This window comes from Strongylocentrotus purpuratus, unplaced genomic scaffold, assembly GCF_000002235.5.
Source record: "Strongylocentrotus purpuratus isolate Spur 01 unplaced genomic scaffold, Spur_5.0 spur5_scaffold_8, whole genome shotgun sequence".
Lineage (NCBI taxonomy): Eukaryota > Metazoa > Echinodermata > Echinoidea > Camarodonta > Strongylocentrotidae > Strongylocentrotus > Strongylocentrotus purpuratus.
Genome location: NW_022145614.1, coordinates 5,566,464 through 5,593,611, shown reverse-complemented (window position 1 = coordinate 5,593,611; position 27,148 = coordinate 5,566,464). Strand labels below are relative to the sequence as shown.

Sequence of the window (27,148 nt, the reverse complement as noted above, 5' to 3'; positions counted from 1 at the left end):
TTTGCTGCTGAATTCAAGAGTCTTTTTACATTTGGATAAATGTTTGATAATTATTTTCTTTTCTTTTAAGTTCTTCATGCAGCCATGCATCAAGTCTTTCATCTTCTTTGTGGAGCTGATCGTCAACGAAACAGAATTAAGTCTTTTGAGAACTCTGTTTGTTGCTACAGCAGGCAGCCAGTGACACAAATTAGTGTAATCAAATTATGGAAATGCAAGCATTACATTAAACAAACAGAACTTTTTTATTCCTAGCCTTTGGACAAGGCCTCGCTGCCGAGTAGGGTCTGAAAATAGACTAACGCAGTGTGGCTTTACAGCAGTGAACGCTGGACCGAGCCGCTTCAGCGGCTTGGCCTTTGCTAAAATATACAGCAGCTAGTGATGATCGTGGCCAATCGTAATTGTTCGTCCATGAAATTCAAATGTACTAAAAAAATAAATAATATCTAGTTCAATTTCGAATAAAATATGAATTTATCAAAAAAAATATACTATTTATTGACTAGGGTATTCATTGTTTTGCTGCTTTAGTAGATTTATAGTAAAATTTTGCTCTCTTGTTTTTCACATTGACTCTAGTGGTTTGCGCGATCAGCTGGTCGAAATTGTTATTGTACAACACATGAATATCTGTGTGCGTGTGAAAACGTTGCGTTCATGGAGCTTTGAATTTGCAGGGCTAGCAGCTAGCTGCATGCAAGTGAATTAAAATAATGAAAAGGACATCAAATTCTGGTAATTCTGCTTAGGTCTATAATATAATAGATGTGCAAAAAAGGGTAGATATCTTCTATGCAGTACATTCTGCATGGTTCCTGTGCAAGAGTTTTCCTAGCTACAGTATTTCTTATAATGAAGATATCATTTTGTGTGTGACAAGTTTGCTTCACATTCTTTCATTAAAGAAATAAGAGGTGAAACGATAACTTCAGTGGACAGTGCAGTTCGGCGTGAGTAGTACCTCCCGGCCCGCCGAACTCTAGGCAGCTTCGGAAGGAGACGCCGATGGGGATGGTGTGCTGGCAGCGACTGAGCTGTAGTCATCTGCACAAAGAAGTCCTTGCACAGTGGAATTATGGCTTGAAAAATCGCAGATTTGCCATAACCGGTTGGAATATTAACAAATACATCTTCTCCTTTCACTGCTGATTTTATAGCTTTTGATTGTAACTCCTTAAAACTCCTTAAAAGATGATAATTTCAACCTTTCGGCCGCATATTCAAGGCTCTTTGATAAGAGATCTCCTTCGTCGCTCGCCATGTTCTGTAACCGCTCAAAAATGTATTGATGAATATATATGTTGATAATGAATATTCATGAAGTTTTCTCGAATCGTCTACTCTGATTAATGCATCGGATTGGAAGGGGCGGTTTGGCCGGCTTTCTGGGTAAGATACTTTGCATCTAATTATCTACCGATTTGGTAGCGGAAATATAATACAAAACAAAAGAAATAAACTACAACAACCACTCAGGTTAGTAAAGGCCAAGATGCTGACGCACCTCGTCCCACAGATCACAGTCGTCGCGCGATTAGTCTATGTATTCAGACGCGTTTAGGGAAATACAGCACGAGTGCCTTGACTAAAGGCTATGTTATTCCTGACTCATTTTTCCTGATTGAGTTGTCATAGAAAAGAGCAGAAAATGAACTTTCTAGAAATGTAATTTTCTCTTTGAAATTCAGATACCGCCCGCCAAATGACTTTTTGGTACCCTCTCTAATCTCTTCAGATTGTTTTAATCACTCATGCGCGCAAGATGCATCCTATGAGTTGTATCAAATGAAAGAGGAGGATCTAAGCTTTACAAATATGTGTCATTAATTAATTATAATTGTGATTAAGTTATAATAAAACATTGATAATTCTTGGTTTCGTTTTTTCAGGGACGCTCTGTATTTGGTAGTGTAGTGACTTGACCTTAGAAGAACTTTGCATTTGTAAATATTATTGTCTCTTCTTTATTGTGTGGCTTGAAGTCTAGCCTTTTATTCAATTGTCATTCATTTCTTCAGTGACACCTGCTACATTATTAGAGTACCATACATACTTTCTCTGGCAAGCACATTCTAAACCTTATTGTATTGGGATGTGCAGTTATTCTGACAAGCACATTTCAAACCCTATGGCCCGAATTCACAAAGGAGGTTTGTCGACAAGCCTCCTTTAGTTTCGACAAACCTCCTTTTGTTTTTTACAAACCAGGTTTGTAAAAAAACGCGTCAAAAGGCGTCATATGCAGGGGTGATAGTGAGCACTAAAGAAAAAATAGGTTTTTTCTTTTCCCCTCAACCATGCCCCCCTGAGTAACAAAAAAAGAAGAGGATTCGCGGGGAAAAAATGGCATCTAACAACATTCCCCCCTTTCGAGTAAGAAAATTAGGGAAAAAATAAGGAAGAATAGAGATAATGAGAGGAAAATCGGGAAAATCAGGATAAAATAGGGAAGAAAAAAAAATTGGTAAAAAAAAAAAAAAAAAAAAAAAAAATCTGGATTTTTTTTTTTTTTTTTTCTTTAAATCGGGAAGAGAAAAAAAATAAATCGGGAAACCGATTTAAATCAGGTTTTTATCAGGCCTGCATATGACATACATAAACCTCGGTTTGTCGATAAACCTCCTTTGTGAATTTGGGCCATTGTGTTGGGATGTGCAACCACCCAAGGTACTGGTATAGCATGCATATTATCATGGACCTATTACGGATGGACATTCAACGTGATACTTTCTTTGATCCAATGATAGTCACCGCCTTCTGATTATGTGCATCATAATGAGAACATTTAGCTGTTTTAACAATAACGACTGCGTAAGCATTTTTGGTCATTGACAAAGGAGCAGTTTCCCTCTCTTGGGTTTTGTCTAAGGAGGCTGAAAGTTTCCTTCATTAAGGTAGCAACTAAAGCACTTGTGGTGCTGTGCATTTTCTTGATCACAGGGAACTTGGAATGATAGTCAGTAATGAGTAAGTATTCAGTTCCATCAAGAAAAAACAGGCCTGTGGCTACCTTTGTTCATGGCGTCATTGGAACTTCATGTGGTTGAAGGGGTTCCCTTTGTTGCCACTGAAGTTCCCAAACTGGTCTGGGTAAGCTGCCTGTAGGTCTTTAGCTGACCTGATGGGAGGAAGATCATTTGGACTGTCCAGGCCTATCTGTTGTTCTACTGTGTGAATTGTAACAACCCCTAGCTTTTTGGAAGTAGGAAGTCCGACAATGACTGGTCCCCAGACGTTCGCAACATACCATGTTTGGTTTATGACCCAAGGCCACCCTTTGTACTTGCACGACATCATCAAGGTGCCTAAGCAGCGTAAAGGTGTTTCTTCGTAGGCAGATAGTCGCGTAGTAGTGGGACGGATAACATCTTTCCATCGAGCCCTGTACATGTCCTTCAGCGTCCGCAGTGGCAGAACATTACTGCTGGCTCCTGTGTCAACCTTTGCATTGAGGCGATGATGACCCCTCAGGTCTGGACATATGATGTTGATACTCGCATATCCTTCGGTCTGCTCCGAGTCAATTGAGTTTAGCGATATATGTATCATGTGGAATTCACATTCCTCACTGTCCGGCTGGTTTGTGTCGTCTGGTCCAATTTCGTCAACCTTACGCTGGTTCCTGCTATGAAAGGATGTAGGCCTATACTGCCTATTTCTAGGTTGTCTCTGCTGTGAGCTCCACCTGTCTTGTGATGGTGGACGTCTAGGAGGGATCTTCGATTTGACCAGTTCTTTCGTCTTTCGACACATCTTCGCCCAGTGTCCTTTGACACCACACGCATTGCATCAATGTTCCCACTTATGGAATACTCTCCCTCAATGGGTTAAGAATAGCAGTTCTGCTGAAGTGTTAAAAAACAATCTTAAGAAATATCTGTTTAATTTAGCTTATAATTGATTACCATTACCTTTCATGTCTGTACCTTTCCTATCGCACTTTGTATTAATGTATCATGTATGTATTTCATCTTTTGCACAAGCTGCGCCTTGAGCATTTGACTGTCAAGTGGATTTGGCGCCTTATAAATCATATGTATTATTATTATTGCACAGGTCCCTGAAGGCTGGACACCTCTTTGGAAGGTGTGAAAAACCACAATTCCTGCACTTCTGCCTACTAGCTATCGTGACTAACAGCATCAATGTTCCCACTTCTTTCAATAGTGTGGAGCGTCTGCAGGCACTGTTTACCGACTTGAATGACCTCATATTTGCGGCCTTCTTCAAGAAGCTTATCAACTGAGAACCCTTTTTCTTTGTCGAGTACCGGTAGGTCTTTCTGAAATGACTAAAGTTGTGTAGACGAAATCACCAGCTCTGTATAAGTCTTTAACTCAATTCCCCCTCGGTGAATTTGCAATCCTTTGACGAACTTGTCAATCGTTTCTCCAGACATCTGCTTGTATCGCATCAATTCGAGACGATGAATCCTGAAGTTCACTTTGACATTCAGTTGACCTTCGATTAGGGCCCAAAGCTTGCCTGGGTCCTTCTGATCCTCTACACTGAGGCTAGAGACATTTATCCTGCGTAACCCTTCGTTCCCAAGAGCTATCTTTATTTTTGTTGCCTGTTTTGTAGTATCAGTTATCTCATTATTGAGAAGGCAAAGTTCCATTTGCTGTTGAAATAACATGAATTCTTCAGCGAGACCACACTGAGAGTCCCACTTCATCTCTGGATAACAAGTGTCACGCATTTAGAGGGGCTGAAAACGCTCTCACGCACAACGTGCGCGCTTTATTAAAAAAAAACGCTATACCTTATACGTGTGTTATACCCTCGCCCGCAAGCTCGCGCGCCTATTCATGCAAATGTCACGTATTGCTGATCTTTGAACTTGGCGTCTCTCCTTAATTAGGACAGGTCCACATGTAGAAATTGGACTTGTTAAAGTCTAAAGTAAACACATTTAGAACTAGAACATTAGGTCTAGTAATATAGAACAAGGTGAAAGTAAATTTTGATCAAATTACATCTTTTTATTCATACTCATACTCATAGTCATACTCGGTCTAGTCTAGATCTATAGTAGAGTCTAGACTAGAAAAAAATGTCTAGACTATCTATCTAGGTCTAGGTCTAGATCTAGATCTAGTCTAGTTTTATATGCAAAGCACACTAATGATGGTTTAATTGTTTCAAACCGAGTCCAAACATTATATGTCTGCTTACATTATAGTCCATTTGATTAAGAGTCTAATCTAGTTTTCATTCCACAATGAGATCCGACCAAGTCCAGCAATTAGTCCTGGATCTACTTGCACGGTCCGCAACACGACGCTCTGAATCCGAGTGGCTCAGTTCCAAAACCAAAATACAGATTAGGGCTGGGAGACTAACGCCGAGATAGGCCTAACTGTACTGTACTGTTCCCGGTCCCGATCCCGGTCTAGGCTCTGTTCTTGTCTCCTCCTGACGAGCCTCAAGGCTCTGGTTCTGGCGAGCCTCTAGGCTCTGGTTCTGCCTCCGCATCAGTTCTCGTCCTGAATGTAGGGCTTTAGTTTGACAGTCAATACACTACTCGTTGTGTTGCCCGCGTAATACAGTGCGCAACCTTACCCCGACACAAAGTCATATTGGAGACGCGGCTGTGAGTTTACTCATCTGGCTGTGAGTGTGATTGTCAGCAGTTCAAAAACCATCCCTTATCAATCTTTCATAGGTCATTCAAGATTATTGCTGGCCCTATGTGATCTGCAGTTCAATAGTAATAGAAATGGCAATTCTTTTGACCGCTGCCACCATGTTGAAAGATCAGATGAACGGATGCGTACGCGTCCCCAGCTATACGGGTATTTCGAGGTTTTTTTTTCGATCCGAACACTAACTTAAGGTAAAGTTGAAATGATATCACTTTTTCTCTATTTTTTTCCACGTAACTTCATTATTTTTTTAATGGATGAGATGAATGGATATATCTAAATGATACTTCAAAGAACTTTAGCACATAATAGCTAATAATAAGCTGGAAAACTTTGTCAAAATATAAGGGATACATCTTGGCTTCTGTAGAAGCCTGTCGTTACAGACTTCACAACTCGCTCGGCTTCTGTAGAAGCCTGTCGTCTCCAAAGTGTTAAGGCACTTTCAATAGCCCTGGGCATCACTTTTAGAAATGTGCAAACATTTCGAGGGCACATTCAAGTTCAAGTTTAAGTTTGTTTTTTTACACTCATCATAGTCACATTTACAAATACAGAATAACATACATAAATATCATACATCCAAACAAAAACATAACATAATGAGAGTGAAGGCATGCAGGAGTATAGTCCTTAATATGCAAGAGTCCATCCCCCATATATAATATTATTAATATTCAAATTAAACGTCATACTATTGGAAGCATGAAAATAAAAACAGGGGGGGGGGGATAAATGTTATTTCATAACACAAAAATAGGCAAGATGATATAGGGTACTAGAATTGACTTTTAGTTGATACTTCAAGACTTTTGTTAAAAAAACTATGCAGAACCTTATTTCTCTAAATATAGAATACCATACAAATCATTTTTTTATCATTTTGTTCCTTGATTAAGTTTATTTTCCATTAATATCAACCAAATTAGGCATTCTGTTCATTTTTGAAAGATGAAAAGCCTTAGCAAGTCTCTGTTCAATGCTGTTCTACATATATACTGGTAGTCATTATTCGTACTCCATGTGGGGATTGTATTTGAAGAGAGACCCATTGAAAAATGAGACACGATAGTGGGGGAGATTGTTAGTCAAATCAACCATTCCTGACAAGCACACCAAATTTGAAACACGAAGAATCATTACTCTTTTAGTCCTCATTGCACACATCAACACACATGCCATACAGAGGGACTTTTCACATAATAACATATCACTATCATTAAAGCAGAAATCATCCCTTTCTCTTTACGTCTATTTTTGATAATCATAGACGGAAAAATATTAATAATCAGATGATCGAAGCTGTGGAATTCAATTTTACATGTACATAATTGTTGCACACAAATATCACAATACCACTAAATATAAAACACTTTGTTGGGGGCTCAGATCTCATTTTTATCAATCATAAGTCAAGACATCAAAATAGTTGGGACTATTAAATTAAAGATAAACTTGAGCTCTGGTTAAAAAAGAAAATTAATTCTTACAGAATCAAACGATACTTACACTGAATATTCAAGATTACAAATAAATGTCATGTGTCAAACAATTTTGGAAGAAAATGTATACTGTCTGAGTAATGAGCATAGAAAGATAAGGAAATCAAGGTATAGTAGCCCTGAAACCATTTGTGTAGTCCCATAAACATCTTTCTGTGTACAGCTAGTGCTTGTTACTTTACCAAGACTGGGCCAAATTTATTATGATTTCCATGACTCCAAAACCTTGCAGTACATGATCAACTTTTTCTGATCCATTCCACACCTTTTCTTTCACAATGCAATATATTGCATTACCAGAACTCACCTTTGTCTTTAAAAGATAATATAAAGTATCATTTAAAAGAATGTGTCAATTTATATAGAACTATATAAGAAACCTGTATATTGTAAGCGCCTTGGTCAGTTAAGTTGTAAATAAAAAAACTCCTTCAAAACAAACAGTTATCATTATTATATGACTAAAACAGAAATATCCTCAGGGAAAGGGAAAAGAGATGAAGAAAAAAGACTCACCATGAACAAGTAAATCTGCAAGTTGATCCATTCCCATTTCCAACAATATTTTACACAGCTGCCATCCAAGAGTATTTCCTCCATAAATTGATCTATTTCTGATGGTCCAATTCCTCAGGAAAAAGAACTTCTGTTTGTTGACATCAAGCCATTGTTTCTTGATTTGGAGAAAATTACGATCTGGTACTTGCAGTCTATCTGCAAGTTCTACTGGTGAACACCGCATTTTTGCAATTATTTCAAGCATCGGACCATCATTAAGATCTGTTAAAACAAAGTTTAAAAAAGAGAGAAATGTAATCCTTGAATAGGATTTCATTCTTATGGACCATACTCTAATACAGTCAATGATAATGATGATGATGATGATGATGATGATGATAATGATATACAGCATTTAGATATGGTGCCATATATCTGTTTGAAATCTTTCAAAGGTGCAGAGTTCAGTACATGATTCATTACAAAAATAAGATATGATATTGAATTTAGTCATTTGTTGCATCATTTAAAATTCAAACCTGATGACAATTGCAGATCACAAAATCTACTGATGGATGACAGCATAATTTCTCTACTTTTTGTGTTTTTTTTTTGCAAATTGTTCTTCTTCCCTCACTTCTTCAATTCATTGATCCAAGCTTCTATCAATCTAATGATCTATCTCCCATTTGTGTAGTTTTTCAGATTAGTAACATACCTCTTGGAGGGGGTACCCTAGGCATCCTTGGATTCCTTTCTGGCAGACCCTCTGGCCTCAAGGACACCGGTAGCACCATGTCGGCGGCATCATTGTACTCATACTTCATGAGAACATCAAAGAGTTTCCTCTGCCCTTCCTCTTCATTCATAGCTCTGTTAGCGCGCCACCACTGGAGTAACCTAAGGAGGGTGTTGGGCTTGGAGCTGTGGCGGCTGTAGTTATGGCCAAACTGCTCCTGCAAGGGGATACCCAGAGCGTTGGCTATGCTGTACTGCTTTTCTTCCACCATGTTGGCTATCACTTCTAGGAGAGTGTCATCCATACCTGTAGGGAGGGTGAATAGGTGTTCATTCAATATTCAAAACATACAAGAAATGTTAGCTGTGTGAGACCCTGTTTCTTACATGCCTTTGTTTTTTCTCACTAAACAATACATTACATTTTGTCCCTGCCTACATATATGCAACCATGATTTAATATGAGCTCAAACAGAGAATAAAATATGATACTGACGTTAATTGTTGTTACGAAATAGATATAAAAACATATAGCTATGTATTGGCAAATTGGCATTTGTTACCTTTCAACTAAGACCTAATTGTCTCAAATTTTATTCTCCTACAGGGTGATGCACTCTGGTGCCATGAACAAAGTTCATGCCTCAAATGGGTGTTGAAAATATTGTGCTGAGAGAGAGAGGCATTGCCATACAATTTTCACATATCTTTATCTCTGTAGTCTTTAACCAAATGAGTACAAAACAAACCATTCAATAATCCTAATAGCAACATTTGTGAAGTAAATTAGCTAATATGTTATCTTGAGATATGACGTTGGGGTTCCATGACTTTCATGTAAACTGATTTTGTGTGACCTTTGACCAATGATGAAGCACGATGGTATCAAGGATGTGAAACATGTTAAAATAGTTGTATGAGATATCACAATAAGAAGACAGCAGGAGAGACAGATGGACGACACCACCCTAGTAGTTTTGTGTGTTGCGAAAATATATTTTTTCCCTATTTTCTGGAAATGCAGACGATTTTTTCCCTATTTCCTTCAAGAAAATAGGAAAAAATAGGGCTATTTTTTTCCTATTTTCAAGTACAAACTATTTTTTCCCTATTTTTTTCACCTTTATCTTTTTTAGACTTCTTTTTACCTATTTGCGAGTACTATTTTCTTCCTATTTTTTGCACTTACATTTTTTATGACATGATATACAAATTTGTAAACTATTTTTTGTCTATTTTCTAAACTTGCATATTTTCATTGTTTATGACTGGCATCCTATTAAAAAAGCCCGCTTCTCCTGCCATTATCTCTGTTGTTCATTTTGCGACTTATTGGTGGTTTTTAGCTGTGGGGTCACATATTGAATAGTGAGCTCAAAGATAACCATAAATAAACAATGTGTAAAAAGAAAATAAACGAAATTTCAATTTTGTTCCTTTATTAATATTCTTGATTTTATTTACAAAACTATAGTAGTGACTAGTGCACTCAAAGATAACCATACATAAACCATGTGTAAAAAGAAAATGTACACATAGAAATTTCAAAAACAAAGCATTCGATCGAGATATTCCCGTTCTATGTGTGAGTAAAGTTTCAACGTAGAGGACAGTACGCAAGTACCCGTACGTAATTTGAAAATTACCCATTATTTTTTTTCCCCACTGGCACTGCTGTGCGCATCAGACTTTTGCTGATTTTCGTTCATCAAACGTCTCCAAATCACACCAAAATGTCTTCCAGCAATTATTCTAGCGATGAAATTTCATCAAGAGATAGTGACTCCTCATACTCCGATGCCTCCTTATCCCATTTTAGTGATTCTTCCCAAGAAAATGAGCCCGACAAATTTTCAAAATATTACCAGTCCCACTTGTACTAGTCGTAGAGAAACGAGTTTGTTGTCGAATGACGTACCATCGACGAGCGTAACTGGCCCCAGAAAACAGCTGAAAAGGTACGTTTATTTCTGAAACTTAATTATATTATGATATATATATTTTTATTGTGTCTGTTGTTGAATATAATGCTACTTCATAGACATAGTAGGCTTATAGAATGTTATTTTACGTATCAATATTCCCATGTAGTGCTGAGTGAAGTGTAGTGAATCCCCAAGTGCAGTGTAGTATACAAATAACGCACGTCCCAGAGTGCAATAGCGGTGAATGCAGTACACGCGAGGTTTCTTTAGATTGGTGCCGCTCTGTGAACGAGCCGCTTGCGGCGAGTTTACAGTGCGCACCATCTGAAGAAACCGAGCGTACACTGCATTTACGTTTCGCACAACAGGGTCAAGTGCGTTATTTGTTTTATAAAATAGCGACACAAATAGCAACAAACGAAACTTTAGATCTTAAGTTAGAGTCTACGAGAGTTAAATCTAGATCTAGAGTTATGCTGGTTCTAGACTAAGACCTTGCAGGCTTACCAAAAAGTCAATGGGATTCATTGCCTTGATTAAAAATAAAATCCATACAGTGGGTCTAGAGACGAGTCTACATCAGACAGCTGAAATTCCTGGCTTCATTATAAAATCCAAAAGTCAAAACAGGCCTAAATCCAAGGCAAAAGTAAAATAAAAATTTGCTTTTTAATAATACCCCGCTCAAGCTAGCTAGCTAGAGCTAAGCTACGCGTACGCTGCGCTGGGGATCATGGTGGAGCGTACAATATTAGCTACGCGTAGCCTACAATAATTGCAATGGACTCGAGGGAGTGCGTACTACACGTACGCGCGCGCACTGGATCTCCATGGTCACGTGCATTATAACTTTTTGTTGCGCTTTTTCTGCACTCATTTCTGCAAAATCGTGCTTGCATCAAAAATTTGTCAATGTCATGTGACGCGTATTGACCAATCACGATGCTTAAAATACTAGAGCCATTTTATAATGTCTGTTAGTGAATGAGTGAATGTAAACAAACGTGATTACAATAAATCCACGTAGAAATTTCATATTTTTTTAACCATTACTACGTCTGTCAATTATATTGCCTTGCATGATATAATGTTTTGATGTGGTTTTAGGCTAAATTGTATCTCAAATTATTTTGCTAGGAATCAGAAAACACAACCTGCTAAAGCACCACGCAAGAAGAAGAGCAAGTCTTCCAAGTCCGAGAGTGTGTCTGCGAGGTATGTCCTTACTAAGTAGAAATCTAAATCTATTGTTGATAATTTGTTTGGGTATATTTATTTCACGTTTGTTAGTTAAGATCTGACTTTAAAATATTAGAGTAGTTTACCTCATCATTATGCTATAACAATAATTTGCAGGTGGCACAAGTTCTACCTAGATCTACATTATTTTTCTCTTTCCTTTTTATTTTTTTCTTCAAAAAATTGTTCCTTTACTATTTTCTTTTCTGTGTTTTATGTTTTATTTTATGTATGTTCACCCGTTATATCTAAGAATAAAATAACTCTAATTAATTGCCTACCTGAGTGGTTTACATTTCATGCACCTTGACAGCTTTTTGATGACTCTGTTGTTTCACCATCCGTTCGTGGTCAGCCTGGCATCTTTTTTGCTATCATACTTTTGTACACACATGTTCTGTGCCTTTGAATTTTTCATTATGAAATACATAAATACTTGTACTAAGTATTAATTGCATGTTCATAAATGTACCAATGCATGATTATTCTAACCCCTAACTCACATTTCATTTATCTTTACAGATCCATTGAAACTAATCAAGCTACAATGTACATGTAACGTACAACCACCATTTGATTAGATGCCTGTGAACAGCAAGACCAACATCTGTATCCTTTACATTAGTGTTTGTTTCCATTTTATTATGTAATTCTTATGTCTAATCATTAAGATTCATAGGCAAGTACAACATGTATGTGTACACAATGAGTGCCTGCATATTGTGAAGATAAAGGACCATAAGACCATTACTTATGATACATGGTAATGATGGTATACTTTGTAAAACTATTTGAAAATAGTAGCATGTAAGTCTGTCATTTTCTTGTTTATATATATCTCAATGACATGACATGTCATTGATTTTGTAGTAAGTGTTTCTAGATTATGATGATTGTATTAAGATTTTGACAGTTCAATTGAGATTGAGAAAATTAGGTAACATGTCAACTGTACTATAAAGCATGCATGCATTGTTGAAAAATCTGTTTTATGATTTATTTTATTTTGTTATCTTTGTAAATAACGAGAAAAAAATATTATTTGTCATGATTTTCTTGAGGTTTGAAAATGTTATTACATTATTAAGAGCACTTTGTAATATTAAATTGTAATAAAAGAGACAGAAAACAACACTCTCATGTCCAGAATACTGCTTTATTTGGTTACTAGTGAGGGAGAGAGCTTGTGATCGCCTGGCATATCCGCATCGGCTCAGTAATAGTCCTGAAACTCACCTGAATACTTTATTTGAACAAAAATAGAAAGCTACATTCTAGGTGGATGATATTTTTTTTAAGGCGGAGGCATATAGGAGACGCAGTCGCATTTGTCTTCTTTTTTTTTTTAGAGTATAATCATAGCAAACCATGAACAACTCTATTACTACAACATGTACACTACAGTACTTAACCAAAGATTGTAAATATCAGTTAAGTTCTGTTATTTATTTGCTTATATGAACACACATACTATACTAAACTCATGTCATTGTGTTTACCTCTCGAAAATAAAGTACATGTATTTTATTTGACACATTCCCTTTTATTCTTTTTGTTTGTTACAGTCCACTGCCATTATAACGAGGTGCTCGGGACCAAGCCAAATTCCTTGTTAAAATGAAATCATGTTATACTCAAGTTACTGAACACATTGGTTTGTTTAAAATTGGGACTGATGAGAATTGCCTGATAATAAAATCTTGGTGTATCCATGTTTGTTATAATAGGAGTGGACTGTATAACATTTTCCATATACCCATTGACTATTTTAAATGTTCTACTGAATGGATTGGACTGAAAGGATGAAGTGAATTTGGCAAACTGAGTAGGTTCATCGATGCAGAGAATAGAGCTGTAATAGTAGGGTGACTATTCTACAGTGGAAACTTTTGACAATGAGGTCATGTGCAACCAAGAAATCTTAACCCCCAAAAGCTGGTAAATTACCTTGTCATTTCAGGTATAACTGATCTCTTTATATCAAGTTTGCACTGCATGATTTAGTTGAATGTACAGAGTCGTTGACTGGATGTGTGAGATGGTAGTGCTTGAGAAATCCATGAAAGTAAAGGATGAATGATCCCCCCCCCCCTATTTCCTTACTATTTTTTTCCTATTTTCTTACTATTTTCCCCTATTTTCTTACTATTTTTTTCCTATTTTCTTATTATTTTTTTCCTATTTCCTTACTATTTTTTTCCTATTTTCTCACTATTTTTCCCTATTTTCTTACTATTTTTTTCCTATTTTCTTTCTATTTTTTTCCTATTTTCTTACTATTTTTTTCTTATTTCCTTACTATTTTTTTCCTATTTTCTTACTATTTTTCCCTATTTTCTTACTATTTTTTCCTATTTTTTTCCTATTTTCTCACTATTTTTTTCCTATTTCCTCACTATTTTTCACTGTTCACTAAGCACCTAGTTATCACTATTTTTTTACTATTTTCTTCACTTTTTTCTACACTATTTTTTTCCCTATTTATTTCCTATTTTCAGGTCTGAAAAATAAAAAAATAGGAAAAAAATAGAAAAAATTGTTTCAACCCTATTTTTTTCCTATTTCCAAAACTATTTTTTCCCTATTTTTTCCTTTTAAAAAAATAGGGAAAAAATAGAAAAAAAATATTTTCGGGACTATTTTTTCCCTGTTTTTCACCTATTTTTTTACGACTGGGGCACTCACCTTTAACAACCTTGTTAGCCAGGCTGTCCCTTCCACATATCTTGAGGGCAGCAGACAATGCACCCAGAAGGTCTCCCTCTGGTTCCTGACGCCTCTTCCACCTTAAGAGGACTTGATATGCTGTAAAGATGTCATCTCCCTTGCGCAGATCCTGCAGATCCTGCAGCTCCCTGGTAGTCAACTGGAGCTCCTTGCCAAGACGCTTCCAGAAATCTTTCACACTTCCAGCTAGGTCTTCTAGTAGTTTGCCCGTTAGACCTGCAATTTTGCAAATGATCGATAACCAAAATTTATTGAATGTTGAATTTTTTTAATGCATTTTCAAACAAATTTATACACTAAGTTCTCAGTATTCAATTTTTTTCTTTCTCCCTGCCATAAGCTTATACTAGACAGGCTACAAGGAATGTGTCTACTCATAGCCAAATATATTGGAAAGGAATTCCCAATATCCTTCAGGCATGCCTTTGCACATACATTGAATCTGAAATTTAAGTCCATTCTCATAATGTATCACTCGTATTGGTACAGTTAATCCACATTTATGAATAATAAGAGTATCAAAATGACAATGGTTTGTAAAGGTATATAATAATAGCTTTGAAATTTCCCAATGACACCACAAAGTCAATGATTCTACAAAAAAATGTAAAACAGGTAGCTATTAGGTGTTCCTCTGTCAAAGACAACAAAAGGGTGAAATTAATAGAGACACTACTGATTGAGGCACTGTACAAGACGTGCGACAAGGGACTAAATTAGGACCACTACAATTTTATAATTATAATATTGGATTTCAACACACCCCTACAAACTTCCAATGCTAATTCTTCCATGCCTATGGTACCAAGCGCTTTGGCTAGCAGGAGAGGCTTGTCGGAATCAAAGGTCAGCATAAATCTCCAGTCCAGGAGCATGATATAGACCCTCTGGCTTGGATGGGGGTCCTCCATCTGGAGGCGGGATAGATGGTCCCGCTCCAGACCGAGGTTTTCTCCAAGAACATTCCAGACAGTCTCGTGGACCTGACCTGCGATATGATGCAGTCTTTGCTCATCAAGTCCTGTAAGATTAGGTTACACAATCGGTCTTCAATTCATTATTGTTTCTACATTTATCAGCCTTCTATGATACTATCTACTGGTAACATGAAAACTCATGTTCTTTAGACTAAGGAATGTGTAAATTAAACATGATATATATACCACAAAATGAGTCAAATATTGATAATGAGATCACCAAGAAAATAAACACAAAAGCTCTCCAAAGAGTGGAGACAGTGCACACTTGTGTGTAGGTATAAATCATGTGATAAATATACAGCCAAGAACAGTGAGGTATTAATGAATAAGCTACCAATGTTATCATTAATATTGTTATAAAAATAATAATAATAATATTGGATATTTATATAGTGCACATATCCACCCTGCAGGGTGCTCAATGCGCTCCAATATTACCACGGCTCTGCTAGGCTACCAATGTCGGTGCTCACAGCATTCAAGGAATTACTTCCTACCGGTCCCCATTTACTTCACCTGGGTGGAGTGTGGCAAATGTAGATCAATGTCTTGCCAAAGGACATTAGTGCCACAGTGGGATTCGAACCGCAGACCTTGGGATCGACAGTCCAGCGACGTATCCACTCGACCACCACACCTCTACATAATATAATTATAATATTCTTTCTCTTTCTCACACTTCTTTTCCAAATCATCTTTTCATTTTATCTGTTTTCTTGAATCTCTCTTGCTCCCTCTCTCTTGCTCTTTCACTCTCTCTCTCTATTTCTATCTCTCTATCTCAAACCCTCTTTCTCTCCTTCAATATAACTCACCTTGTTCTAGTTCATTTGCCAAAGAATGAAATTCACTTTTGTGGCATGCCTTGATCAGCGGTCCCAGTTTATCCCTAGAGCTTGACATCTGTTCACGCCATCTACGCAGCATGTCCATAGCACAGTCCTTGGACGACATGTTAAGGTCTACAATCTGGGTAATTTCCTTGTTCATGATACCCAAGTTCTCGGCCAAAGTCTTCCAGTTTCCACAGAGACGTATCGCCACATTGTTCAGGACATCATCCAAGAGAGTGACTGCATGGTAGGATTTTTTTTAAAAATGGGAATGGATTTGATCAGTCAATTCAATTTTATTCTTTTCTTGGCAAGGATTATGTTTATAGGGGAAGTCCACCCTGATATCAAGTTGGTTTTAATAGAAGCAGAAAAATGAGAGAAACCGGTCAGTGAAAGTTTGAGCAAAAACCAAATAAATGTAGGAAAGCTGTGACATATCTTGCGGGGCTTCCCTAACTAAAAACTTTCAACAATTTATATTTTTCCTTATGAATATTTTCAATCATACATTCACTCTAAATATATAATTATTGTAAATATATTTTTATACAACCCATGTATGAAACAATCTATTCTGTCATCAATAACTAAGAAAATGAAAGTTTATGACATTTTCTGTACAGAGCAAATTGGAGAAGTCACGAAATACCTAACAGTGTTGCCAATTTCTGTTTCACTGATGACAACTTTAGAAATTCATAACTTTCTTATTGTTAAACAGATATTGCTAAAACTTTCACTAATTTGTTTCTTTAATATTTCTGCTTTTATCAAAATTTGAATTATCCAAAGTTGATTCAGATACTGAATTGATGAATTTTATCATCTTTAATCAATTATTGTGTTGCAGCACTTTGCATGATAGACACTTATCACATTTATGATTATTCGTTCAGTAGTTCAATAATCAAGTGTCCAATCAATGAAGCTCAAAGAAAGACAAATATGTCAAATGTTTATATCATGTGGAAAGAAATCCAACTGCAACAAACCACATTCATATCTCTCACAAAATGAACAGCACTGAAGTATTGGGAAAAGATCTAATCATATAAAATGTATATTGATATGCTAAGATCTAAATATGAGTACAAATAAAACACATAAATCTGTTAACATCCAACTCACATTTACTGACAACCCTGCCGTGATCCTGTCCTATCGTTCTGTGACCTTTAGTGTTTGCAGTGTCTGCAGAAGGCCTGTCTTCTGTTTCTTTCTTTCTTGAGCGACTCTCCGTGTAAGATTTTGGAAACTTTTTAGTGGTCCAACTTTTAGTTTCATGCTTGCCCGTTGCCAAAGCCTGTGTTTTGGAGGTATTGTCTTTGGGACGAGTTGTCCCTCTGTTTGCGGCCCCGATATATGATGTCTGTCCATACTTAGCATGGGTGGGCATGTACCCAGTGGAAGAAGATTTCACATGTGCCTTTACTCGTACCTCTCCCGGGTCTATAGCTCTACCATGCACTTGATCTGTATCATCAAGAAAATTTAACAACAGTTTTGGATCAATGAACTAGAAGGTATTAAACAATTGCTTAAAAATGATTTCATCTCTTGCACAAGTGCAATGTGAGCACTTGATTTCTTGTGGATTATAAATCATTTTATGTTAATATTATTATCACAATGACCACAGCAATGTTTTATTCTGCTGGTTCATCTCTACAGTGCGTCCCAGAAAAAACGAAACCGAGAATTATCGAAGTTTTATCATAACTTAATCACAATTATAATTGATAAATGACACATATTTGGAAAGCTTAGATCCTCCTCTTTTATTTGATGCAACTCGTAATAATGCATATTTCACACATGAGTGATTAAAATCAATTTGAAGAGAGGAAAACAAAAAGTCATTTGGCGGACAATATCTGAATTTCTAACAGAAAATCACAATTTTAGAAAAATAAAATTCCCCACCTATTGAATGCTGATCTAGAATCCCTGGCTGGTCTAGATTTGCAAGTGGCAAGACAGATGCTTTGGGACATAGGATTGTCCGCTCAAGGTTGCTAGGATGAAAGAGTTTCACGCCGTCATATGTTCCATCATTCCTTTCAGACGGTTTAACAGGATGATCCTGGGTAATGAAGAACCACAAAAGCTTAAATGTGTAAATTTCTGACAACATATTTTCAGCATTGCAATGAAGCAGGTTAACACACTGTAGCAACCACCTGTATATGAAGGATTAATTATCTCTGTAAACTACACTTTTTTTTTTTTTCCTCACATCAGTTTCCTTATTGAAATCCGATAGCTTTGATAACTTCTGGTCTGTGACCTTTGACCTAAAGAAATCATTTTGTGATCAGGTCACTTCTTAATGATACTTCACTCGATCAGGTACCAAGATATCAAGATTGTATGGACTAAGACTTACGATAAATGATAATGGCATTAACAATTCTTTTCATAATAAAAATCAGCGACCTATGCACTTTGACCTCTGCTCTTTGACTGGGTAATTAAAAGTCTCATCACTTTACCTTTGTGTGAGGAATAATACCACATTCCAAATTTGTCTCCAAAATGACCTCTAACTCAGCGCTGAGAGTTTGCCTTTAACGAGGAAAAGATACAAACAACAACAAAAAACTAATAAAACAACAAAACAAAATTGATGGAAGTAAAGTGGTGCATTCTTCTTTTTCTTACAAATTCAATTCCCACATATTCTGTCTTGGCACCAGGGGGAAATCCACAGTACAAAACACGCCCCTCCTTCTCTCCTTCATCTGTGAGCACATGAACCCTCTGATGAACAGCATAGATGTCATCGAGACCCAGAGCAGAGTCCACTTCTACTACATCTGGTGTCCTTCTGTAATGTCTCTTGCATATGTTGTAGTCTAGGTAACGTTTCTTGATTCTGGTGATGGGGACAAACACACCGCAGTCTTGCTGGCAGGCGAAAAAAATATGGTTCCTGAATGTTCCATCCGTAGTGCCTGCTCCTCTGTATTCCTGAGAAAGAGACACAAGGAGAGAAAGTAAGTTCAAAGCTCACTAATGGCTGTCTTACATGTGTACATTGCAAGAGCATTATTCTTTCTACTTGTATGAATTCTTCAGATTCATTATCTTCCTTTTTTGCAAATTTTCGGCAAATAATTCTCATAACAGGAAGTGTTTACTACATTTACACTGAAATAGCACTAACACAACTTCTACATGATGTTACTTTGTGGTCAAAGCCACATACTTTGATTAGAATACAAGGATAAGGATGAAAAATCTTTGAATAGTACAAAATATTGTTACTTGTTTAATATATTCATTGATTCTGAATGGACATGTGACCGAAATGATTCCAAGGATGTTCAAACTTGACCAAAAATGTGTTTTATTGGAATAGTTTACCTCTAGCTCAACTCCAAAATGAATCCCTCGCTTAGTAGGGAGCTCTCCTCTGTACCTAATAATGCCAGCAACATCTGTCAAGTTTCCCTCTATTTTCACTTCGACGCGAACCCAATCACCTGACTTGCAGCTCAAACCAAAGCCAGGGCTTCTTTGTAACATGCATACAATTTATATCTCTCTACCCTGGATGTTACAGCAATGAGTAAATCCTTCTCAACTGGCTGCAGTGGAGAAATGTCAGCGATGGGACAGTCAAATTCTAGATTTTCATCATCCAATGAACGGACAGGAATTTTCTGGGATCCACCGGAGTATGCTGGCTTTGATGGTGACGAACAAAGGAGCGTACCTTTGAGAATTCTTAAACATTCAGGTTGACTATTATTCAGAATTGTTTTTAAAGCGTTCGTTTCATGCACCTCACGTTTGAGTATGTAATATTCAAATTTCCTGTATTGTCTTGAAGAGCTAGCCATAGTGCCGAAATACCATCTCACATACAATTCTATGGTGCTGCCAGCTTATGGGTTGGAATAAGGATGGAATGAGGACACAACAGGATTCTGATCTCGCTTCTCTGACTTGTTCTTTGAAATAGTCCTCTATACTTCCACTCCTGCCTAAAGAGAAAGAAAGGCAATTTTTCATACATGAATAGTGACCCACTTTTACGTTTTATGAATACCGGTAGCGGTCCTTCAGGTATGGGAAGTTACATGTTAGGAATAGGGGTCCTTATGAATAGCAAGGTTACCCTGTACATGTATATTATACGGTATAGCTATATATTTACCAATTTGAATGCACTCTCTTTATGTAATGATAATCATAACCTCGCTATTCATAAGGACCGCTATTCCTAACGTGTAACTTAATCCCATACCTGAAGGACCGCTATTCATAACGCGTAAAGGGGGTCACTATTCATAAAGGCAACAGGACCGTTATTCATGATGTGAAAAATAAATTAAAAATTTAGTGCTCACTACCCCCCCCCCCCCCCCCCCCCCCCCCCACTGAGCGAAATATTGGCCACCACGATTTTCATATTTCAGCACACTGAATTTAAAATCGATTTCAAATTTGGGCCCCCACCCCTAAAAAATCCTGGATCTGCGCCTGGCTATTCGTAATACGAGAAGAGGGTGGCTATTCATAATACGAGGAGAGGGTCTTGATTTGACTTTATTTCTTCATTTTTCCCAAATATAATATAACTGAATAACAAAGAACAAATAAATGTAAGGTATAATACAACATAAACAAACAACAATTTCTACATGTCAAAATGTTTTTTTACATAATATATGTACATATAATAAAACAAAACTTAATATTTCAATAACATATTATCATAAATTTAAAGTATCATCCGAACTATTCTGTTGGAAAAGTGCAGGAGACCGCAATCATAAGCAAAGCTTGACAAGGATGACGGCCTCAAAAAAACAAAAAACAAAAAATCTTTCGGTAAAACCCCCCTCCCTTGAGTTTTTTTGGGTGTATGTTTTGTGTATGATTTAAGGGAAACCCCCCCCCCTTTGCCAATGGCTGACTTAAAAAAGGTGACCTTACCCCCCCCCCACGGAACAAAATGTCAAATTTTCAAATTTCGAGATAAAAAAAAAAGTGTCCTCTTACCCCCCCCCCCCCCCCCCCCCACTTATTCAGCGGCTGGCTGAGTCTTTGCGATTTTTTGGGGACTCCGAAAAGAAGAAAAAAAGTGTCCTCTTACCCCCTCCCCCCCCCCCCCCCCCCCCCCCCCGCGCTTATTCAGTGGCTGGCTGAGTCGTTGCGAAATTTTGGGGACTCCGAAAAGAAAAAAAATTGTCCTCTTACCGCCCCCCCCCATTCCGCTTATTCAGCGGTGTTGCGAAATTTGGGCCGATTTTAAAACCCCCCCTTGAAAAAATCCTGCGTACGCCACTGGTTGTGCAAGTGTATATGTGTGTGTGCGTAGGTAAACGCCAGCAACCGCGGACCACTCCATAGAAAACTACCTCAAACTGTGGATGTACCTGCAATGGGGGACCGTCCACGGTTGCGATACCGGTTCCGCCGTATCAAATTTACGACGTAGGGGGCGTTTGAATATTAGATGTCACAGCGTGTAGGCAACATCGACTGGATCAATCCTAAGGGGATCGCGAAATGTCACAGCGCCCCCTTCGATGACTGCGCGGGAGAGGCGCTCGCTACCTGATCATCCAATAGCAGGTACGTCCGCGGTTTGATGTAGTTTTCTATGGAGTGGTCCGCGGTGGTGGGCGATTACCTACGCACACACACACAAGTACTAAACTTGGTCCACGGTTTGCACCATAAACGTGTAGTGGTGAGTGTGTGTGTGTGCACGTGAGCGTGCGTGGTCGCTATAAATCGGAATGAGGGTCGCTATTCATGAAAATTAATTAAGCAAACAAAATGATAACAAGAAAGGAAAATATTGGATGGGGGAAAACCCCACAGCTGTTACGTAGCCGTTGGGGGGGGGGGGGGGGGGAGGGAGGGGACTACATATGCATTTACTGAAAAATAAAGAAAAAGGGCGTACCCCAATATTGTACGCAACCCATCACCCAGGGCCCCATTCAATCCAAGCCCCACTCCCCACTATCACTCCGACTACACTGCGCCATTCGGCCCACCCTCCCCACAGTATTCCCTTGGTACAAGTACATATCGTCAACAATCTCGTCAGTTGTTCATAGATGGCATAGCCTCTGTCATGTCCTCAACTCTCATCAAAAGAAGGAAGCGACGGAGGGACTTAAGTTATATACCATTTATTCAAGCTTTTTGTAAATATACAATACTGCACGATATATTTTCCATGTAAGAAAGGAAGTTAGATTTTCAAGATTTTAAGTGATTTTGTGACCGTTAGACGTTATGCAAACAGTGGCGTCCCATGTCTTTTTAAACAAGTATATTTTACCTTTATCTTTGATAATTATATAGATTCATCCCCATAAGCTAGCCAATAATATATTAGCCCCGCTCCTGTGGCAACAAAAAATAAAGTAATAACACGTATACAATCCTATCGTAATTTTTCCCCCTTGTGGTAAATCTTGCCCCATGCATCACCCTGCCCCCAACTAATCTTATCCTGGTTACACCACTGAGGCACATTATCACAGTGATATAAGGACTGAGTTTGCTCGTTTTGGAAACTAGTAATTGTTAATACGACAATTATGTTTTTGAGGAAAGTAGCTTTAAAGTGACTCAGTAACAATTGCCTCAGATTCTGAAACAAAATCCTGGATTTAGCTCATTTGGCAATCATAATTATAAACCTTTAGGTCAGTCAGGAATCCCATGACTTTTACACGCCCGTCTTATTATCAGGATATTCATGATTGGAAATCTAATTTTCATTTTTCGTTTTCCCAGAAGCTCATGAATTTTAGCCAATGAAGAATTTGAAGATTTTTTTTTCTTCCAGGAATGATCTTCTGAATCTTCTAAATGGAATCCGGACATATCGCTAGAAATCAGCACTATTGTCCAGAGCTGGTCTGTTTATCGTGCGTCGTGCATTTTAGTTCAGCTTTAAGAGGTCTTTATTTAATTGATTTTTAAAGGCTACGTGTGTATTTCAGTTTTTGGTTGGGAAGGGTAGGTTGTTCCAATCTTTGAGTGTGTGAGGGAGGAAGCTGTTGAGGTATAGTCCAGCATTGGAGTAGGGTATATCGATCATACCTCAGGATACTTGCATGTAATCATTAACCTAACTTAATTTATCCACAATCTTGATTTCCTAAAAAAAACTTTCCGAACACCGAAAACAAACGGAGTCGGACATATGGATTTTACCCATACACTTAAGCGTCAACCTCTTCAAACACACCGCGCACCGCCATGAAAAGCTTTAAAAATGTGCCAAAATCCCCCTTTTTCAACTACACTTGATCCGATCGGCCTAGTTCACCACCGGAAAAAGCATTAGAAAATTTGACTTTTCTTCTTTATGGTGATGTAACAATCACGAGATTTTGTTGTTCCATCGCAACATAATTTATTGATCATTTTTCATCAATCTGGTCATAATTTATGTGGTAGCGAGCTTTTTACCACCGGAAGATTTGATCATGTTATTAGGTTCATTCTGAACATATTGAAGTGATTCTCATTGGATGAAAAAACCTCTGTCTGATTTTGGGAACTTTCCACATTGGATCGCTTTTTCTCCATTGATTTACATGTACGTAGGTACGGTAGCCAGCGGACCGGGTCGTACCATTCTTGCTCGGGGAAAATGACGCCGTGGAAATAAGAGTGTAATATATTTTTAGTAAATAATCACGTAGGCAGAGCGCAAAAGTGAATTGTATCTCACATTCCTTGACAAGATAAGAAACAATTAATGCCTGCATGCATGCTGAGCATAAACAGTCTCAATTAATCGCCATACGTGTCCCTCCCACCATGCCCACCTCCGTGTAGCCTCTTGTCGATGGCCGTTGTTGGAGTCCGTAAATTCTGGCGAGCTTTGCTCGCCAGATAAACCGAGCACAAGCGAGGGCCTCTTTACAAGTGATCTGAATTTCTTATGTTTTACATTGTTTGGCGAATATTCCGACCCAACAGAAGTCGGTGAAAGTCATCCAATCAGAGAGAGCTACTATGACGTAATATCTACGGTTCTGTGCGAATTTCCTCTGTGAGAGCATTATAAGCCTTCCATCAATATATATATTGAAACTATTATTGGGTGTTCTACTTTAAAGTTTTGCAATGAATGACTATGAATTAGGTATCATGGATATCACATAATAAAAGCTTACGGGTCTAACTTAGTTGAATATTTGACAAAAATAGTGACTAGAGAGCACAAATACCGCAGTAATATCGATACTTGTACTGTGATGAGCCAGCATGTAACGTATGCTTCTGTTTGTCACCTCTCTAAAATTAAGTAAACTGTTGCACTGAGAACAACTTCCGAATTACAATGACCATGAGGATAATGTAAGGTACAGATTGTACCCCTAATAGCCCTACCAACAACTCTTGTGTTCGTATGGATATCATAAGGGCCAGTTTTTCTGAATATTTTTATTTTAGTTTTTTTCAATATAATTAAAATGACATGATATTTGTCTAGTGCATAATGAAATAACATCATCTGCTGAGGTGATAAATTGAGCATACGTTACATATTGGATTATGTGGGTGTGGGTGTGTGGGGGATTTGTTTCAGGTGTGTGATGTACCTGTAGTATATGGGTATTTCAGTTGATACAAAATGTACAGCAGATCACTTTTCCTACTCCTTTAGTGCCACAACAGCCTATACAAGCTGAAAAATATGATAAAATCTATGTGAAAATCCTCGAAATAGCGGCCATATTGGATTTATGCAAATTAGGGACACTTCCACTACTTGGATTTTGTTGGACTTTTAGTATGTCATTTTGGGGACCTTAGTAAAATGCATTGCAGTGAAAAATATTTTATTGCAATTTGTTTGACCTCAAAACACAATATTCCTAGCCTAATAAGACTACCATAGGCCATGTACTATAGCTGCTCCTGACCTATATTGATACAACCAGTAGGTACCAGTAGGTAGCTGGGCTAGGCTTCTCTCAAGACACAATGATTTTTTGATTTAGTGTCAAATTAGGGTCTGTGCTTGCAGACTAGTGCTGTAACCCCGGCCCCCCCACTCAGGGGTCGGAATGACCGCATGCGTGTTGCCAAAATGTCCGGTAAAGGGGCACTTTTCGTGCGACAAAGTCCGGCCCGAGAATTGTAAAAAAAGGGGTGTATTTGACTTTCCACCCGGAAATTTCTTTAAAAAGGGGTGTTTTTTCTTTTTCTCTCTCATCTCTTTGGACTCCTGAGAAATTATTCCAAATTTAGGGGGGTACATTGAGCATTTTTCCTGATTTAGGGGGGTCTCCAAGGCAGGAAAAGCCTGCGAAAAGCCCGCGAAAGGGGGTTCGGAAATGTTGGCAGTCCTCAGAAAGGGGGTGCTTCCAAAAAGAGGAAACGAGCATATGCGTACCCTAAATAACACTGAGTGAGGGAGCCGGGGCTGTAACATCACGGATATCTCCAATTCCGTTTAACCGCCAGTCAAAACCGGACAGTTTTCGGTTAAACTATTTTTATTTTTTTTAATTAAAAAAATTATTGTCACAAATAATAGTAACAATGTCGTTTTTAGAAGAATGTGTAAGATCATTAATGTAAATTAAAAACAGTAGACCCTATACAAATTTAAGTTCGTCGCGAACTCGTATTATGCTCGTGGTAAGCTTAATAAGATCGTTTTTTAGGCTTTAAGCTCGTAACACGCTTCCAGGACGCTAGTAACGATCTTACTAAATGTTGGCGAGCTCGTGGCGAACTCGCGGGTAAACTGGGGAGCTCGTGGGCGAGCTCAGGGGTAAAAGGGGGAGCTCGTGACGAGCTCGTTGGTAAAAGGGGGAGCTCGTGGCGAGCTCATGGGTAAAACGGGGAGCTCGTGGCGAGCTCGGGCGTAAACTGGGGAGCTCGTGTGCGAGCTCGGGGTAAAAGGGGGAGCTCGTGGCGAGCTCGTGGGTAAAAGGGGGAGCTCGTGACCAGCTCGTTGGTAAAAGGGGGAGCTCGTGGCGAGCTCAGGTATAAACTGGGGAGCTCGTGACGAGCTCGTGGGTAAAAGGGGGAGTTCATGGCGAGCTCGGGTTAAACTGGGGAGCTCGTGGCGAGCTCGGGGGTAAACTCGGGAGCTCGTGGCGAACTCTGGGGTAAACTGGTAAACCCAGTCCTCTAGGGTGGACACCAAAGGTTCATTATTTTCTTTTAAATATCTATTTGAATCAAAATTGAACAATTCAATGAATTTTATATACACAATGTAGAAAGCCTTTCTTGTGAAAGATTAGAAAGATTATAAATTAGTTTTCTTAACAAAATTGTATTTTGTATTTTTCATATAACGCGTGTTATGGGTGGACACCAAAGAATTTTTAGAATTTCAAACATGTGCTGTTTTTTTAACTATTACATTTCAAGCTTCATCTTTTTTTAATTGATTTGATCCATGGAGTTCTTCCAAGAAATAAACTGGGAATTGTCAAAGTTGCTCATATAATGTGCATTCATCATGCAGAAGCACCAAATGGAACGCGTGTTGCTTGGTGGACACCATGCATAACAACTGTACAAGATGTGAAATATGGTGATTATGAAAAAACTTTGCCAAGCAACCTAAGATTATTAATGACATGAGCATAAATAGATTCAGCACTTACTACCAGACAATAATTGAACATCAGATAGTCATACAAATTTAGAGAATACTCATTACCAGGAACTAGGTTTTTTCATGTCACGTTTTGGTGTCCTAAATAGGGCAAAAAAATGGGTTTTAATTCACCTTACATAAAAATTTAAACCCAGAGTTTTGAAACACAATGTTATTTAAGTTATCTCCACTACATATCTGCATTAAGACATGGACAAAATTATCACCATAGAATACTCTTTTATTTTTATACTTGGATCTGAAATATCCATGGTGAAATCTCTCCAGTATCATAAAAATACACATATGCAATTACATTGAAAGTTCAGAAAATTTGTGTTGAAATTGAAACAATAGCTTTTTCATGCTGAAGTAACCTGTCAAATTACTTGTAAATTTAATTAAATTCTTTTGAAACTTTGAAACATTTATTTGCAGCA

General features: G+C 37.9%; 2 protein-coding genes and 1 long non-coding RNA gene across 4 annotated transcripts in view; 1 reads left to right on the top strand and 2 right to left on the bottom strand.

Annotated features, from left to right (window-relative positions):
* Nucleotides 1-8,551, bottom strand: part of LOC100889840 — a 70,423-nt gene extending 61,872 nt beyond the window's left edge. The window contains exons 1-2 of one of the 2 annotated variants that reach the window (XM_030975318.1): nt 8,370-8,551; nt 7,670-7,933 (exon numbers count right to left, since the gene is read on the bottom strand). In XM_030975318.1, coding sequence (XP_030831178.1) covers nt 7,670-7,933; nt 8,370-8,520 — 415 coding nt within the window. In that variant the 5' untranslated portion in view covers nt 8,521-8,551. The remainder of the gene's footprint in view (nt 1-7,669; nt 7,934-8,369) is intronic. The other variant, XM_030975320.1, reaches the window with a different exon arrangement.
* Nucleotides 8,552-10,290: 1,739 nt separating this feature from the next.
* Nucleotides 10,291-12,807, top strand: LOC115920189. Its single transcript, XR_004062235.1, has 3 exons — nt 10,291-10,347; nt 11,452-11,529; nt 12,076-12,807. It is a non-coding gene; the product is annotated as an uncharacterized LOC115920189 (long non-coding RNA).
* Nucleotides 12,808-13,330: 523 nt separating this feature from the next.
* On the bottom strand, nt 13,331-20,131 carry LOC105445812. Its single transcript, XM_030975582.1, has 8 exons — nt 19,463-20,131; nt 18,758-19,066; nt 18,020-18,179; nt 17,225-17,569; nt 16,076-16,333; nt 15,044-15,301; nt 14,224-14,496; nt 13,331-13,347 (listed from the first exon to the last, which is right to left on the bottom strand). Exons 1-8 carry the CDS (start codon nt 19,622-19,624, stop codon nt 13,331-13,333), a joined length of 1,782 nt encoding a protein of 593 aa, XP_030831442.1. The 5' UTR covers nt 19,625-20,131.
* Between the last annotated feature and the right edge of the window lie 7,017 nt (nt 20,132-27,148).